The 12,380-nt window shown below is 34.5% G+C and overlaps 2 protein-coding genes across 3 annotated transcripts in view; one reads left to right on the plus strand and one right to left on the minus strand.

The window, feature by feature from the left end:
• Window positions 1–377: 377 nt before the first annotated feature.
• The window catches only part of LOC121726441 (RNA helicase aquarius), a 63,905-nt gene continuing 51,902 nt past the window's right edge, over window positions 378–12,380 (plus strand). For both annotated transcript variants that reach the window (XM_042113820.1, XM_042113819.1), the window contains exons 1-6: window positions 378–546; window positions 1,288–1,388; window positions 1,739–1,895; window positions 2,094–2,301; window positions 2,404–2,596; window positions 3,138–3,291. In XM_042113820.1, the coding sequence (XP_041969754.1) occupies window positions 460–546; window positions 1,288–1,388; window positions 1,739–1,895; window positions 2,094–2,301; window positions 2,404–2,596; window positions 3,138–3,291 (900 nt within the window). In that variant the 5' untranslated portion in view covers window positions 378–459. The remainder of the gene's footprint in view (window positions 547–1,287; window positions 1,389–1,738; window positions 1,896–2,093; window positions 2,302–2,403; window positions 2,597–3,137; window positions 3,292–12,380) is intronic.
• On the minus strand, window positions 4,514–9,356 carry LOC121726442 (probable G-protein coupled receptor Mth-like 5). The gene is made up of 8 exons (XM_042113821.1): window positions 8,798–9,356; window positions 8,515–8,650; window positions 8,100–8,280; window positions 7,677–7,974; window positions 7,229–7,307; window positions 6,859–7,061; window positions 6,631–6,766; window positions 4,514–6,166 (listed from the first exon to the last, which is right to left on the minus strand). The coding sequence occupies exons 1-8, from the start codon at window positions 8,979–8,981 to the stop codon at window positions 5,908–5,910; spliced, it is 1,476 nt and encodes a 491-aa protein (XP_041969755.1). The 5' UTR covers window positions 8,982–9,356; the 3' UTR covers window positions 4,514–5,907.

Below are 12,380 nucleotides of genomic sequence, written 5' to 3' on the forward strand. Positions count from 1 at the left end.
TTTAAGAACAGGCGTTCTTTTACTTTAAAAACAGGAAATTTTTAAAGCAACATTAATAAATATGGTGTTTTTGAGCTTTTTTCAATGATTGGTACTGTCCAATCTACTAGTCATTTACCTTAACATGTTTCATGATACAAGCTAAAGAAACCGTCTACCTCTTTACTCAATCAACTGACTTGACTCATAAACTGTACTGACGAATTGTTTTGATTATTATTAGACTTTGGACTTGACGAGCGGTGTAAACTTTTAACGAGATATTTGTTTCCCGCCTTTTTACTTTTTATCCGACACTGACCGTAGCCTTAGAGCCGTTGTAACATTAAAAAGGTAGGAATGTCAATTTGACAGTGACAGTACGGACAAAAATTCAAAACATCACCTTGCGTTGTTGATAAACTGATGCAAAACAAGGTGCTATTTTATTGTTATAAATAGGAATAGTACCTATTCAAAATGAAAGTTGACGTTCAACCACCAACCGACAAACCTAAAATACCATTACCGACAGTGTCCCAAATTAATGCAGACAGAATAACATTAGTAAGTAATAGGAGTGAGGTTATATTATCATTATTTATTTTTGGCAATGTAACTCATGATTTCTCTATCATTACTGTAAAATAAACAATACGATATAAACACGTAAAATTAGCACATTATAGAAGCTCTATTAAGTAGTCTTGTAGCAGTAAATGAAACTTAGCATGTATGAGTTTTGAAGCCAGAGATCTTAGGTTTCTCAATAAGTGGTCTTTAAACCCAAAATTTGGAAAAACCTCGTCTTTCTAACTTGTGGATGTATCGATTAACGCCCAAAACATAATTTTGTTTCACACCCTGCTCAAGGTGCAGAAAATTTTTAAATGTGTTATTTTCAAACTGGTGTAGTTTTGCTCAATGGATTGAATGTTTTGTAGTTATATAGATAATTATAACCGTAATTAAATGAAATTACTTCTCAATTTCTCAATGAAATAAAATAAAAATATTGCTATCAAGTTTTTTAACATAAATAAAATATGCAAATTTTTTAACTCAGTAGGTTGTGCAATAAAATTTAAACATCAAAAATTATTGTACACAATATATAATCAGTAAGGCGCAAGTGGAATTTTAGTTGGCTTGGTTTGTAGCCCAGTGTTATGTAAATTATAGCTGAATTAAGTCAGGCTGCAGTTTTTATATTCACAGCTAGAAAGCCTACTGGTATTGTGGTTTACAAATCTATACAACTTTCCACATTGAATTTGCTCAATTCAACATGGTTGATACTGTCCACAGCTTGCAAACCAGTACTGGTCCCCGCAGACCAAAGATAACCACTTACCTTATGATGCTTCAATTGTGGAGTCAATATACCAAGCAGAGATACTGGGATCAAAGTAAGTTAATTTCAATATTCAAAAATATTCAAACTTTTTTCACTTTCAGTGTCTGAGCCCTATAGATATAAACAAAGGAATAAATCAGGGTCAATAGCCCCATGGATTAGGTTGTTGACCTCATTTTATTTTTTTAATACTTTGCCATTTCATTCTCATTTAAATAATTTTTAATTGTTGCTATATTTAAAAAAAAAATTGTTTTTTTAGATTATTTTTAATAATAGTATTTTAAATACAAAAAAAATGTTATCCATACTTAGGTATATTAATGTACATATTTGAACCATTTTGTGTAAAAATAATAGTAAATAAATTACTCTCCTTACAACTTTTTATACAACTTTCAGCTTCTCTGTGCGCAGAATTATGATGCTGGAATTTTCTCAGTACCTAGAAAACTATCTATGGCTACATTATAAAACAGGGCAAGCGTCTTATGCCCATATGATGTCAATCATTGTCATGATCAATGAAAAGTTTAGAGAAAGAGTTCAAGCATGGCAGGTAAGATATAAAACTTTGTGTAAAACTTAGGCATCATGTTACATTCAAAGTTTGTAAATAACATTTTAGGAGGCCAGTTAAAAATTCAAAATAATTCACTGATATAGTTTGCCAAAAAGTAAAAAAGTAAATAAGTTAAGGAAAGGTAAAGTTTAATATTTTTATATTTGATAATTTTATTAAATTTTAAAATTTCAGGCCTTCCTAAAAACCCCCGAGCATTTTCCCGGGTTTTTCGAACAAGTGCTCCGTGCTAGCGTGGAGGAAAGTCCAACACAGAACATGCGGGAGCAGACTGCTCTCCTGCTGTTCCTGAACCACTGTTTTGGCAGTATGGAGGTGCAGCTGTGCCGAGACCAAGTCAAGAGGCTAGTTTCCCTTAGTATGTGGATCAGCTTACAAGAAGGTATGTATCAATATTGTGTTTTTGAATTTGGAACATATTTTGCTTATCTCATCTTTGACGCTTCTTTAATGTGACAAAAAAAATGTTTTTTTTTTACTCCAGGACGCAGGAATCAAGAATTTAAAGCTGTTCCCAAATGGAGGAAATATTGGCGAGCTATACAAAAGAAAGATAAAGCAGAACTTTTAGAAAAACTCAATTGGGAAAGGCATTATTTACAAAGACTGATGATTAAGTTTATGAGAATTCTTGAGAGTATTCCAGAAGTTGGTGACATTAATGTGAATGCTGTCAGGTAAGCAACCAGTTACTTATTCAGTAAATAAGTTCAGTAAATAAATGTATTTTAATGAAATTTATAAAATAGATAATAATGATGATTTAATATAAAATATCCCTGCATTCGCTTTTCTATCTGCACAATGCGCATGCGCCGACCGAGCAGTGCCGTAAATAGGGCGGTGCCACCGGTGCCCAGGCACAGGGCGTAGACTCCGGGGGGCGCAAGAATGGCCAGACCAGACAGATCCTTATTTTTCGAATTGCTCCCGATAAGGTCCCGCTGCGCCCCATGGATGTTTCCCAATGTAGTAAAAAAATATCCACAGCCGAACATAATATAACCTTCTCCTTTTTGGAAGTCGGTTAAAAAACAAAGGTGCAGTTATAAAGAAGCTCGCACAGGGCGCAAAAAGGCTATTTACGGCGCTGCGTATAAAGTGTTAACTGAGACTGCTCGGCGTAAGATTAAATTAATAAAAAAAAATTGATTCGTTTTTTAACTGTTGCTAGCTTTTATTTATTCTGGATTTAAAACACTCAAATTTGTTTCACAGATACTGCGAGCGGTTTTTGGAGCTGATGATCGACCTGGAGGCGCTGCTACCAACTCGCCGCTTCTTCAACACCGTCATGGACGACTGCCACCTCGTCGTTCGCTGTCAGATGGCACCGCTTACGCGCAGACCAGAGGGCCAGCTGTTCACTCAGGTAAGTGATTTTGGCTAAGCTTAGATGCTTCTATTTCGCAAAAATCTCACAATTATGTCTGTGCTGTTATGTAGGACTTAGGGTGTGCCGTGTGTATTTTGTTTTTAAATTTTTACACATTTTCAGAGGCAAATATTTCAAAAATGTATTCATGGACACGAGTAGAAGACATCAAAATGTTCAATCAACATCTTATATAGCTATTTTGCAATTTATTAAATTAAATCTAATATATAAAATTCTCGTGTCACGGGGTGGTTGAACTCCTCTGAAACGCCTCAACCGATTTTCGTGAATCTTAGCGAGTATATCGGCTAGGGTTGAGTATCGGACAACATCTACTTTTTTTTTTATGAAATAAGGGGGCAAACGAGCAAACGGGTCACCTGGTGGAAAGCAACTTCCGTCGCCCATGGACACTCGCAGCATCAGAAGAGCTGCAAGTGCGTTGCCGACCTTTTAAGAGGGAATAGAGTAATAGGGGAGGGAAGGGAAGGGAATAGTTGAGGGTAGGGAAGGGAATAGGGTAGGGGTTAGGCGATTGGGCCTCCGGTAAACTCACTCACTCGGCGAAACACAGCGCAAGCGCTGTTTCACGCCGGTTTTCTGTGAGAACGTGGTATTTATCCGGTCGAGCTGGCCCATTCGTGCCGAAGCATGGCTCTCCCACGTATAAATTTATATTGATAAGTGCATTTGTTGAATACATAGTAGTAAATTATTACAACTCGAGACTGACGGCGACCATTGTTTGTGCGACGGGATAGCGATGGACGTTGCCATGGTGACTGTATACTTATTTAGTCACTTCAATCCATACTAATATTATAAATGCGAAAGTCTGTCTGTCTGTCTGTAACCTCTTCACGCCCAAACCGCTCAACCGATTTTGCTGAAATTTGGCATGGAGATACCTTGAGTCCCAGGAAAGGACATAGGATACTTTTTGTCCCGAAAAAATGTACGGTTCCCGCGAGTTGCGGGCGTCATCTAGTAAAATGATATGGGCAAAAATCGAAATGCTTTATACGGCAAAACAATGTTTGCCGGGAAAGCTAGTTATTATATAATATTACAATTTAATTAAGTACTTAATGAAATAATTAAGATGACTAGTAAACTTTATTTAAAATTAACCTTATGTTTATTTATTTAAAATGGCAGGTGAAATAAAACCAATTTACTGTACTATATTGTTTATTAGATATAAACTCTAAAATGTTACAATACATAATACAAATTCTATAATTCTATACAGTGGGATTACAAATTAAAACTATAAAAATTCGTCACAAGAGAAGAGAGCAATATCATCTATCAATAATACACATTCAAAGAAAAAAGTTTCAGAAAATTGTTTGTCAAATCTTGGACGGAGAATCTATATTTTGTAAAACACATAAGAAATTAGAACAGAAAACAGTCTTATTATTGAAGCAATTCAATAGAAAATAGCTGCGAAAGTATTTGTCAGATCATTTATACCTACCTAACATAAAAGTTTTTTAAAAATAACTGAGCACAAACAAATTTTGGTGTCACTAAAATCTTAAGTACCATCATGAGCACAGAGAGTTCTTTCGGTTACAAGCTGACACTCTCCTTGTTGGTATTAATTATGGAAAATAAAGTAACAATAATAGATTTTAATCTATTATTTTAACTTGTTATTCTTTCCTTCATAGATTTATTTTTAGATTAATCAACCTTTCCATCAATCAATATAATAAGCTAAGTTTATATTTTCTACACAATAAATTCTCTTGAAAATACGAATCATTAAAGTAAACCTATATTTAACATGTCTTAATATTTAATACAATATTACTCAGGCGTGATAATACATGTTATAGAATTCATGGGCGTAGCGAGGCAGCTGCCTACTATTGTGAGATATTATTATGTTAAAAATCACGAATTCGAAGTCTAGGATTTTCTTAATCTCCCATCGTGAATAATCTCGTAATTGTCCTAATAAATTCATCATTACACTGCATTAATTATGCTTGTAGTGCTTTTATCTAAATAAAACTTTTTAAGCAAGGCACCTAAGGACTCTTACTACTTTCAACACTCGTGTTTATTTTATAATACTGCCATCTTTGTAAGGCACATGTTACATTTTACTAATCTTATTGAATCCTACTTAAATATTTTACCACAGCTTTTTATCACTACACTTTCAACAATCACTATCCAAAGTCCTAAAAGTCACCATCCAAAGAGCACACGTAATACATACTAAATCATATAAAAAATGTAAAAAAACATTGAATCTATCATCCATATGACTAATAAAAAAATAAAGCATGCTCTGTAGGCTTAAGTGCTGACGGCTTTTTTAGTATAATATGTATTTCATTATTAGTCTTAAAAAATCATAATAATAATATCTTGTTATGTGCGTGTGACAAAGCCAAACTGTGCTAAACAATTTGTGCAAATAGAGTATTGTTTGGTGCGAACATTGTAAAAGATATGACAGTGAGTAGCCTAGGTAGAATCTATCAATATATGAAGAAAAACTTACTTACAGGATATTTTTGGACTCCTAGTATAGCCGATTATTCCATTAACATTAACTCATAGACGAATAAATGATTTGTAATATTACAATCAATAGTTACCTCCATTCATATGTATCATTTCATCACCCCATTCCCCAGTAGGTATCGGTTCGTTGTAACAACAACTCTTTCTAACCAAATATGTCACATGCGATTGTTTTATTATACAAATGTAGAATATGAGTATAGCTTGCAGTAGATTTACCACTATGTGAGCGTAAAGTAGTCCATCGAAGTTCAGCCAAGACAGCAGGAGGAATAGCCAAGCTGTTGTCATTATAAAAAATAGTTGTATAAACAAATTGAAGCTGTAAAGAAATAAAAATACATTTTATTATCATATTTCTTGGTTCAGATATTTCTTAGTTAAATTATTCTGTTACTGGACATTCCGCGCGGCTTTGCCCGCGTAATTTAGGAATTTCAGGGAAACCGTACATTTTTCCGCGAAAAAATAGCCTATGTCCCTTCACGTGGTCTATTCTCCGTGTGTGCCAAATAACATAAAAATTGCTTCAGTAGTTCTTAAGATACTAAGCAATTTCATATAATTTCCCCTGTTGTTTCCACATTTTCCTCTATTTCTTTGCTCCTATTAGTCTTAGCGTGATAAAATATAGCATATAGCCTTTCTCGATAAATGGGCTATCTAACACTTAAAAAAAAATTCAAATCGGACCAGTAGTTCCGGAGATTAGTGCATTCAAACAAACAAAGAAACAAACTCTTCCGCTTTATAATATTAGTAATATTGCTAACTATTATAGCTTACCATCCTTTCAGCTTGTAGTGAATTCGTCCATAAATATTGATTCTCTTGATAACTTTCAATGTTGTGATATAAAAAAACAAATTGATCAAAATTGTGAAGGCCACTGGTGTAAAGAAAATGGCTATGCCAAGCCACCCTGAAAAAAAATCATCAAACTGCAATAGTATTGTATTGGAATTTGGAGTATAATAACTGTTAAACATAATATTACTGTAATACAATGCATACCTATTGTTTCTTGTTCTGCATCATCCAGTAAAATGGAAGAAGAAAATTGAGTTCTCGTCTTTCTGTAGGGGTTGGTGCCAGTGTCCAAAAGAAAATGGGCACAGACAGCTAGAGCTGTCATTAAAATGACACAAGACCAGACAACACTCGAGTAGTAGCAATATTTCCGTACATCTGTCACTCTTAGAAATACATTTCTTGATCTAGAAAGGAAAAAGTAACAGTAATTTAATATTCCACTTAAGGACACCTTCACATTAAGTTGCCAGTAGTGCGGCATGGCAGCCGTACTACTGGCGACTTAATGTGAAGGTGTCCTTATACTTGCTCAGTGTAAAGAGGGATTATCAGTTTTTCATTTGAAACTTACTTAAATGTTTTCCAAATGTAAAATCCAAAGCTATTCAACCAGAAGAAAGCTGCCAGCAGACTCACATACAAAATTATATCTGAAACAACATAATATTTTACTTATCCTTAATAATCTTTAAAATGCAAAAGTTTATCTGCCTGTTACTGACTCATTTTTAAAACATTGAACCGAGTTTGGTGAAAACTCAATATGGACATAATTTGAATTCTGGAATGCATAATAATATTTATTGTGGTACAATATATGAGCCGTAAACAGATTTCTGACCAAAACAAGTTGCAAGCAACATGTAGTTAAGAGTAATTCAACTTATTTGTGAGTGAATTTAACCTATCAACTCCCAAGCGGTCGAATTCGACGGTGATAAAACTAGAATAACAATAGATTTCCAAGAATCCGCTATCGAGGGATTAATTCCTATGCATGTAACATTTATTACTATTACCTGTAATCATGAAACTGACATGATTGCTGAATTCAGTAAATATCCTCACCAAATCTGCTGCTTGACTTACAATTAAGCAGACATTGATAGTTGTTATAATATTCCCAGCTAAATCTCTCAATGTTGGTATGACAAAGTATATTATTGCAACAAGGAGGAATAGTATCATAGCCAATGCATGAAATATTGGGTTCAGTATCTTCTTCATAAGAAAACCTGCGTCCCTCCAGTTAATGATTACCTCTGGTACACATACAAGTGCATATTGGCCTGTTGTATTCGAGCTTGTGATTAAGATCTGAAATAATAGTTTAAATATCACCACATAATATTGTGCTGTGTAATTAAAAATATAGTTGCTCGATTTGAGAAATCAACAAAAATATTAAAAGAATGTTGCACTCCCAAAAAATTTAATTTTACCTTATCCATACAATACTTGTCTTGATTGTGAATGTATGTTGATGGTTCCTTTGCCACAGGAATTGAGATTATTTCATGGATCCCTAAAGTGTTAGTTATCATTGGATCTTCTTTGATACTGTCAGAACTGTGTTCATGGTGAATCAGATGTTGCATTCTTCCATCTGATAAAAGGTGTAACCTGCAAATAATAATTGCTACCAATGCACATTATGTTTCAACAATTTGAAAAATTTGTATATTAAGTATAATATAGTCTGCTGTGAGCCACCAGAAATTATTGCTTAGATACGGATACTATATTAGAGTTATGCAAATCCTTTTAAATAGTAGTGTTCCAAGTACACAGTAGGTATAAAGGCCTATCTCAACTTTCTTTAGTTTAAAGAATAAGGGACAGAAAATAAACACTTACTCATCCTCGGATTTTCCCAAATCAAAAATTGCTCGCTGCTGAGTTGTGGTGCAATCAGGAACACCATTTACATATCTAAAATATTTTACATTTACATCTTTTCCATCTTCGGTTTTGAACTTAGGAGACCACACAACTGAAAAATATATCACAATGGTTTTTCAAGATTAAATCAGTTCGATAAAATTATATTAAAAGTTCTTTTTGTATTTTATTAAAGGCATCATTACAGAAAATCATAGTAGTTGCAGCATAATGAAGATTTTTATGATAAATTGATTACCTTGATTATACTTTTCCGCCAATCTACATACTGAGTCGACCATAAGTTCGTTTGGTTCACAGCACTTGTTTATTTTAACTGCATTTTGCTGTTCTGATAGATCATTCAAATCCGTATCAGCAACTTCCCCATGAACAATATACAAAACAGACAGTATAAGGCTCGTTAATGTAATTGAACACATGTTTCTTCTAAGAACTCAACTTGAACAATATAACGCCAACACTTCGTCGTTCTATTTGCTATTGTACTCTAAGGCACTTTAATTCGTTGGTCATGTAATTGATTTGTTACAATATCATTTTGTCAATAAATTCATTTTCATACCGGTATATTAAAATATTTTGTACAAACAAATAACAATACACATGTATTGTAAATCCAAATCAATTTGAATCATCAATAATGACGTTGACAACTGACATTTGACAACCGACAGTTTGACAGTTTTTTTTTGGCTTTTGGCTTACAATTATTCTTCTTAGTTCATATACAGTATTTTTCGTCATCGTTTTACTCATTGTCGTCATTATTATCGTCATGTCTTAAGTCTAGTCAAAGTCTAATAGTAGGGGAGGTCGCGCTCGTTTTGAAAAGTCATTTCATACCGAGCGAAAATCGTTACAATAATAGTATTCCACTAATACATAACAGCTTTGATCGTCAGCTGCTTCAGAAGTGGTGGGTTAAAATTTGAGAGTATCTCAAAGTTGTAAAAAAAATTATTGCGAAAAGTATTTTTATACCGAATGAAAATTTTATGGATGATTATTGAGGTCATGCTTAACCAAAAAAGCACCGTCAGCCATTTCGCAAACGGGGGATTCAACGTCAGTCGCGTTACTGAACTATGTTAAAAATCTTAAAATATAAAGTCATTTCATACCGTACAAAATTTATACAGATGAATGCTGATACCTTTTAAATAATAAAGACCACCGTCAGTCGTTAATATGATGGTGGAAAACCCGTCAGCTAGCGACACAACTAATAACTATGCTGCGCTTTCAATGTAATATCTGAGCGCGTCGCGTAGTCACTTTGGTAGATGAACTGACGACCTTTTCACCCACATACATTCAGCTGACGGTGATTTTCGTGTGAATTAACAATTAAACTGTCTTAAATAGCAATTTCATTTGGTTTAATATTATTTTAATACTCAATTAAGACATTTTAGACTACGCAGTCTAGAATGTTATACGCACAACCAGTTATCATTTTAGTTTTCTCAGCAAATTGAAATTACTTTCCAATCACATTATCATACATTATTTTTATTGTTTACTAGATGTCCTGGTGGAATTCAAGCCTCATATCTATAAAGTTAGGAGTTCTCTAAGCACCCTTGGAACAGTGATATACTTTGGTACAATATCTTACTTTTTGGTAGCACAAAACTGAAATCACCATAAGTTTCCATATACATTTTTAAAAGTTCCCCACATACCTCATAAATCAAATTGCCACCTTGGTCACCGTTGAAAAGTTGAAACAACATAACTATAATTATTAAAATCGCTCGCAAGCTCGAGTTTCGATCTAAAAGACCATGAAAAGTACCAAAAATAGCTTGCTTTTCGTTCTTAAAACAACGCTGAAACCGCCAAACTTGTATCTATAAAGGAGTTAGGAGTTCTCTCAGCACCTTTCGAGCCATGGTATACGTTGATAAAAATCTTACTTTTTGGCAGCATAATAATATGTTAAGAATATATTAATAATAATAATAGCTCCCACACCGGTTTCGGTGACGGTGGCCGGTTTCATTGAAACCAGGCCAGCTACGCAGGAGTAATTTTATAGTGCCCAAGTATGTGCGCAGTACACAAGAGCACTCTCTATTCCTTTACTCTATAACCCAGTGGGACGGACGACCGACACGACTGGCGAGAGATCAGGCGCAGGACCGACTTTTTACATGCCCATCCGACGCATGGATCGTCTTACTTGTCAGACAATCAGGTGATCAGCCTGCATTGTCCTAACCAAACTTGGAAATAACATGTTTCCAACGCGGGAATCGAACCCACGACCTCCGAGTCAAGAGCCGCGCTCTATAAGAATATATTATAAAACCAAGATCATCACATGGTACTAAATTGGGATGATACCCTAAACATTAAAAGAAACATTTTGAAAAACGGTTTACACACGGCGAAGTAATCGTTTAGCTTATAAAATAAAATATCGGTCAAGTGCGAGTCGGACTCGTGCATAAGGGTTCCGTCACAGAGCGAAAGTAGGCAAAAAATTGCGTTTTTGTATGGAAGCCCCCCTTAAGAGGATACACCAGGGGCTAGAGAAATGAAAAAAAAGTACGTGTAATATCTATAGCTGTCTCCCTTACCTCAAGCCTATACCGCAGAACGCGATAGAGACAACTGCAGAAAATCCAGAAAATCAACGATTCGTTGTCCCCTGATTCCTTCTCCAAAACTTAACCGATTTAAGTAGATTTTTCATTAAAGATTAAAAAAAGGATTGAGCTGTGTTCCTATGTTTTGCTTTTTTTTTTGTATAATCTAGCCAAATCTGTTTTCTGGACGTTTGAACACAGCGGAAAATCTGGCCATTTTTTTGGGTTTTTGAACGTTCATATCTTATTTAATAATTAAATTATGAAAAAAAAAGAAAACATAGGGACATTGTATTAGTGGCCGTAGATATTCAGGAAAAAAATTATAACTCTACTAGCATTATCCAGGGAGGAAACAGGGGACAACGTTTGTATGGAAAAAAGGGCGGTGTGGATTCCTCTTAATATTCACTTTATTAAAATTTTACTATTAATTATTATTAAAGAACAAATATAAATTAAGGATTGTGTGAAAATTTCAAGTGCCCAGCTGTTACCACTATTGATTACGAGCGAAAAAAACTAAAAAAATCTCGTTTGTTGTATGGCACGGTGTATTAATATTAATTTTATTGCGTTTTTAGTATTTGTTGTTATAGCGGCAACAGAAATACAAAATCTGTAAAAACTTCAGAAGTCTAACTATAGCGGTTATTGAGATACATCCTGGAGACATACATACAGACAGACGGACAGACAAAGAATTCTTAATAATAGGGTCCCGTTTTTACCTTTTTGGGTACGTAACACTAAAAATAGATCCACATTCGTACATAATATCACCTCCGCCTTTATGAAAGTCGGTTAAAAACTTAGTTAGCTATAATGTGTTAATCCAGGATAATATCAGCTAACTCTTTATTAATGCTTATCGAAATTCCTCCAACTGCTTAAAATTTAATCGTAAAGAAGTTACAAACATAGTACACATTCATATACCTACTCACACACATACAAACTTATTAACGCAAAAACATTCGCCTTTATAATATAAAAGGATAATATCGGCCAAACTTTCGAGTTGGACTAGCGCCCTGGGTTCCGTACCGCAATAGAGCAAAAATAGGCTGAGAAATTGTGTTTTTTTTATTACATAAGTGGGCAAACGAGCAAACGGGTCACCTGATGGAAAGCAACTTCCGTCGCCCATGGACGCTCGCAGCATCAGAAGAGCTGCAAGCGCATTGCCGGCCTTTTAAGAGGGAATAGGGTAATAGGGGAGGG

This window comes from Aricia agestis, chromosome 4, assembly GCF_905147365.1.
Source record: "Aricia agestis chromosome 4, ilAriAges1.1, whole genome shotgun sequence".
Classification (NCBI taxonomy): Eukaryota; Metazoa; Arthropoda; class Insecta; order Lepidoptera; family Lycaenidae; genus Aricia; species Aricia agestis.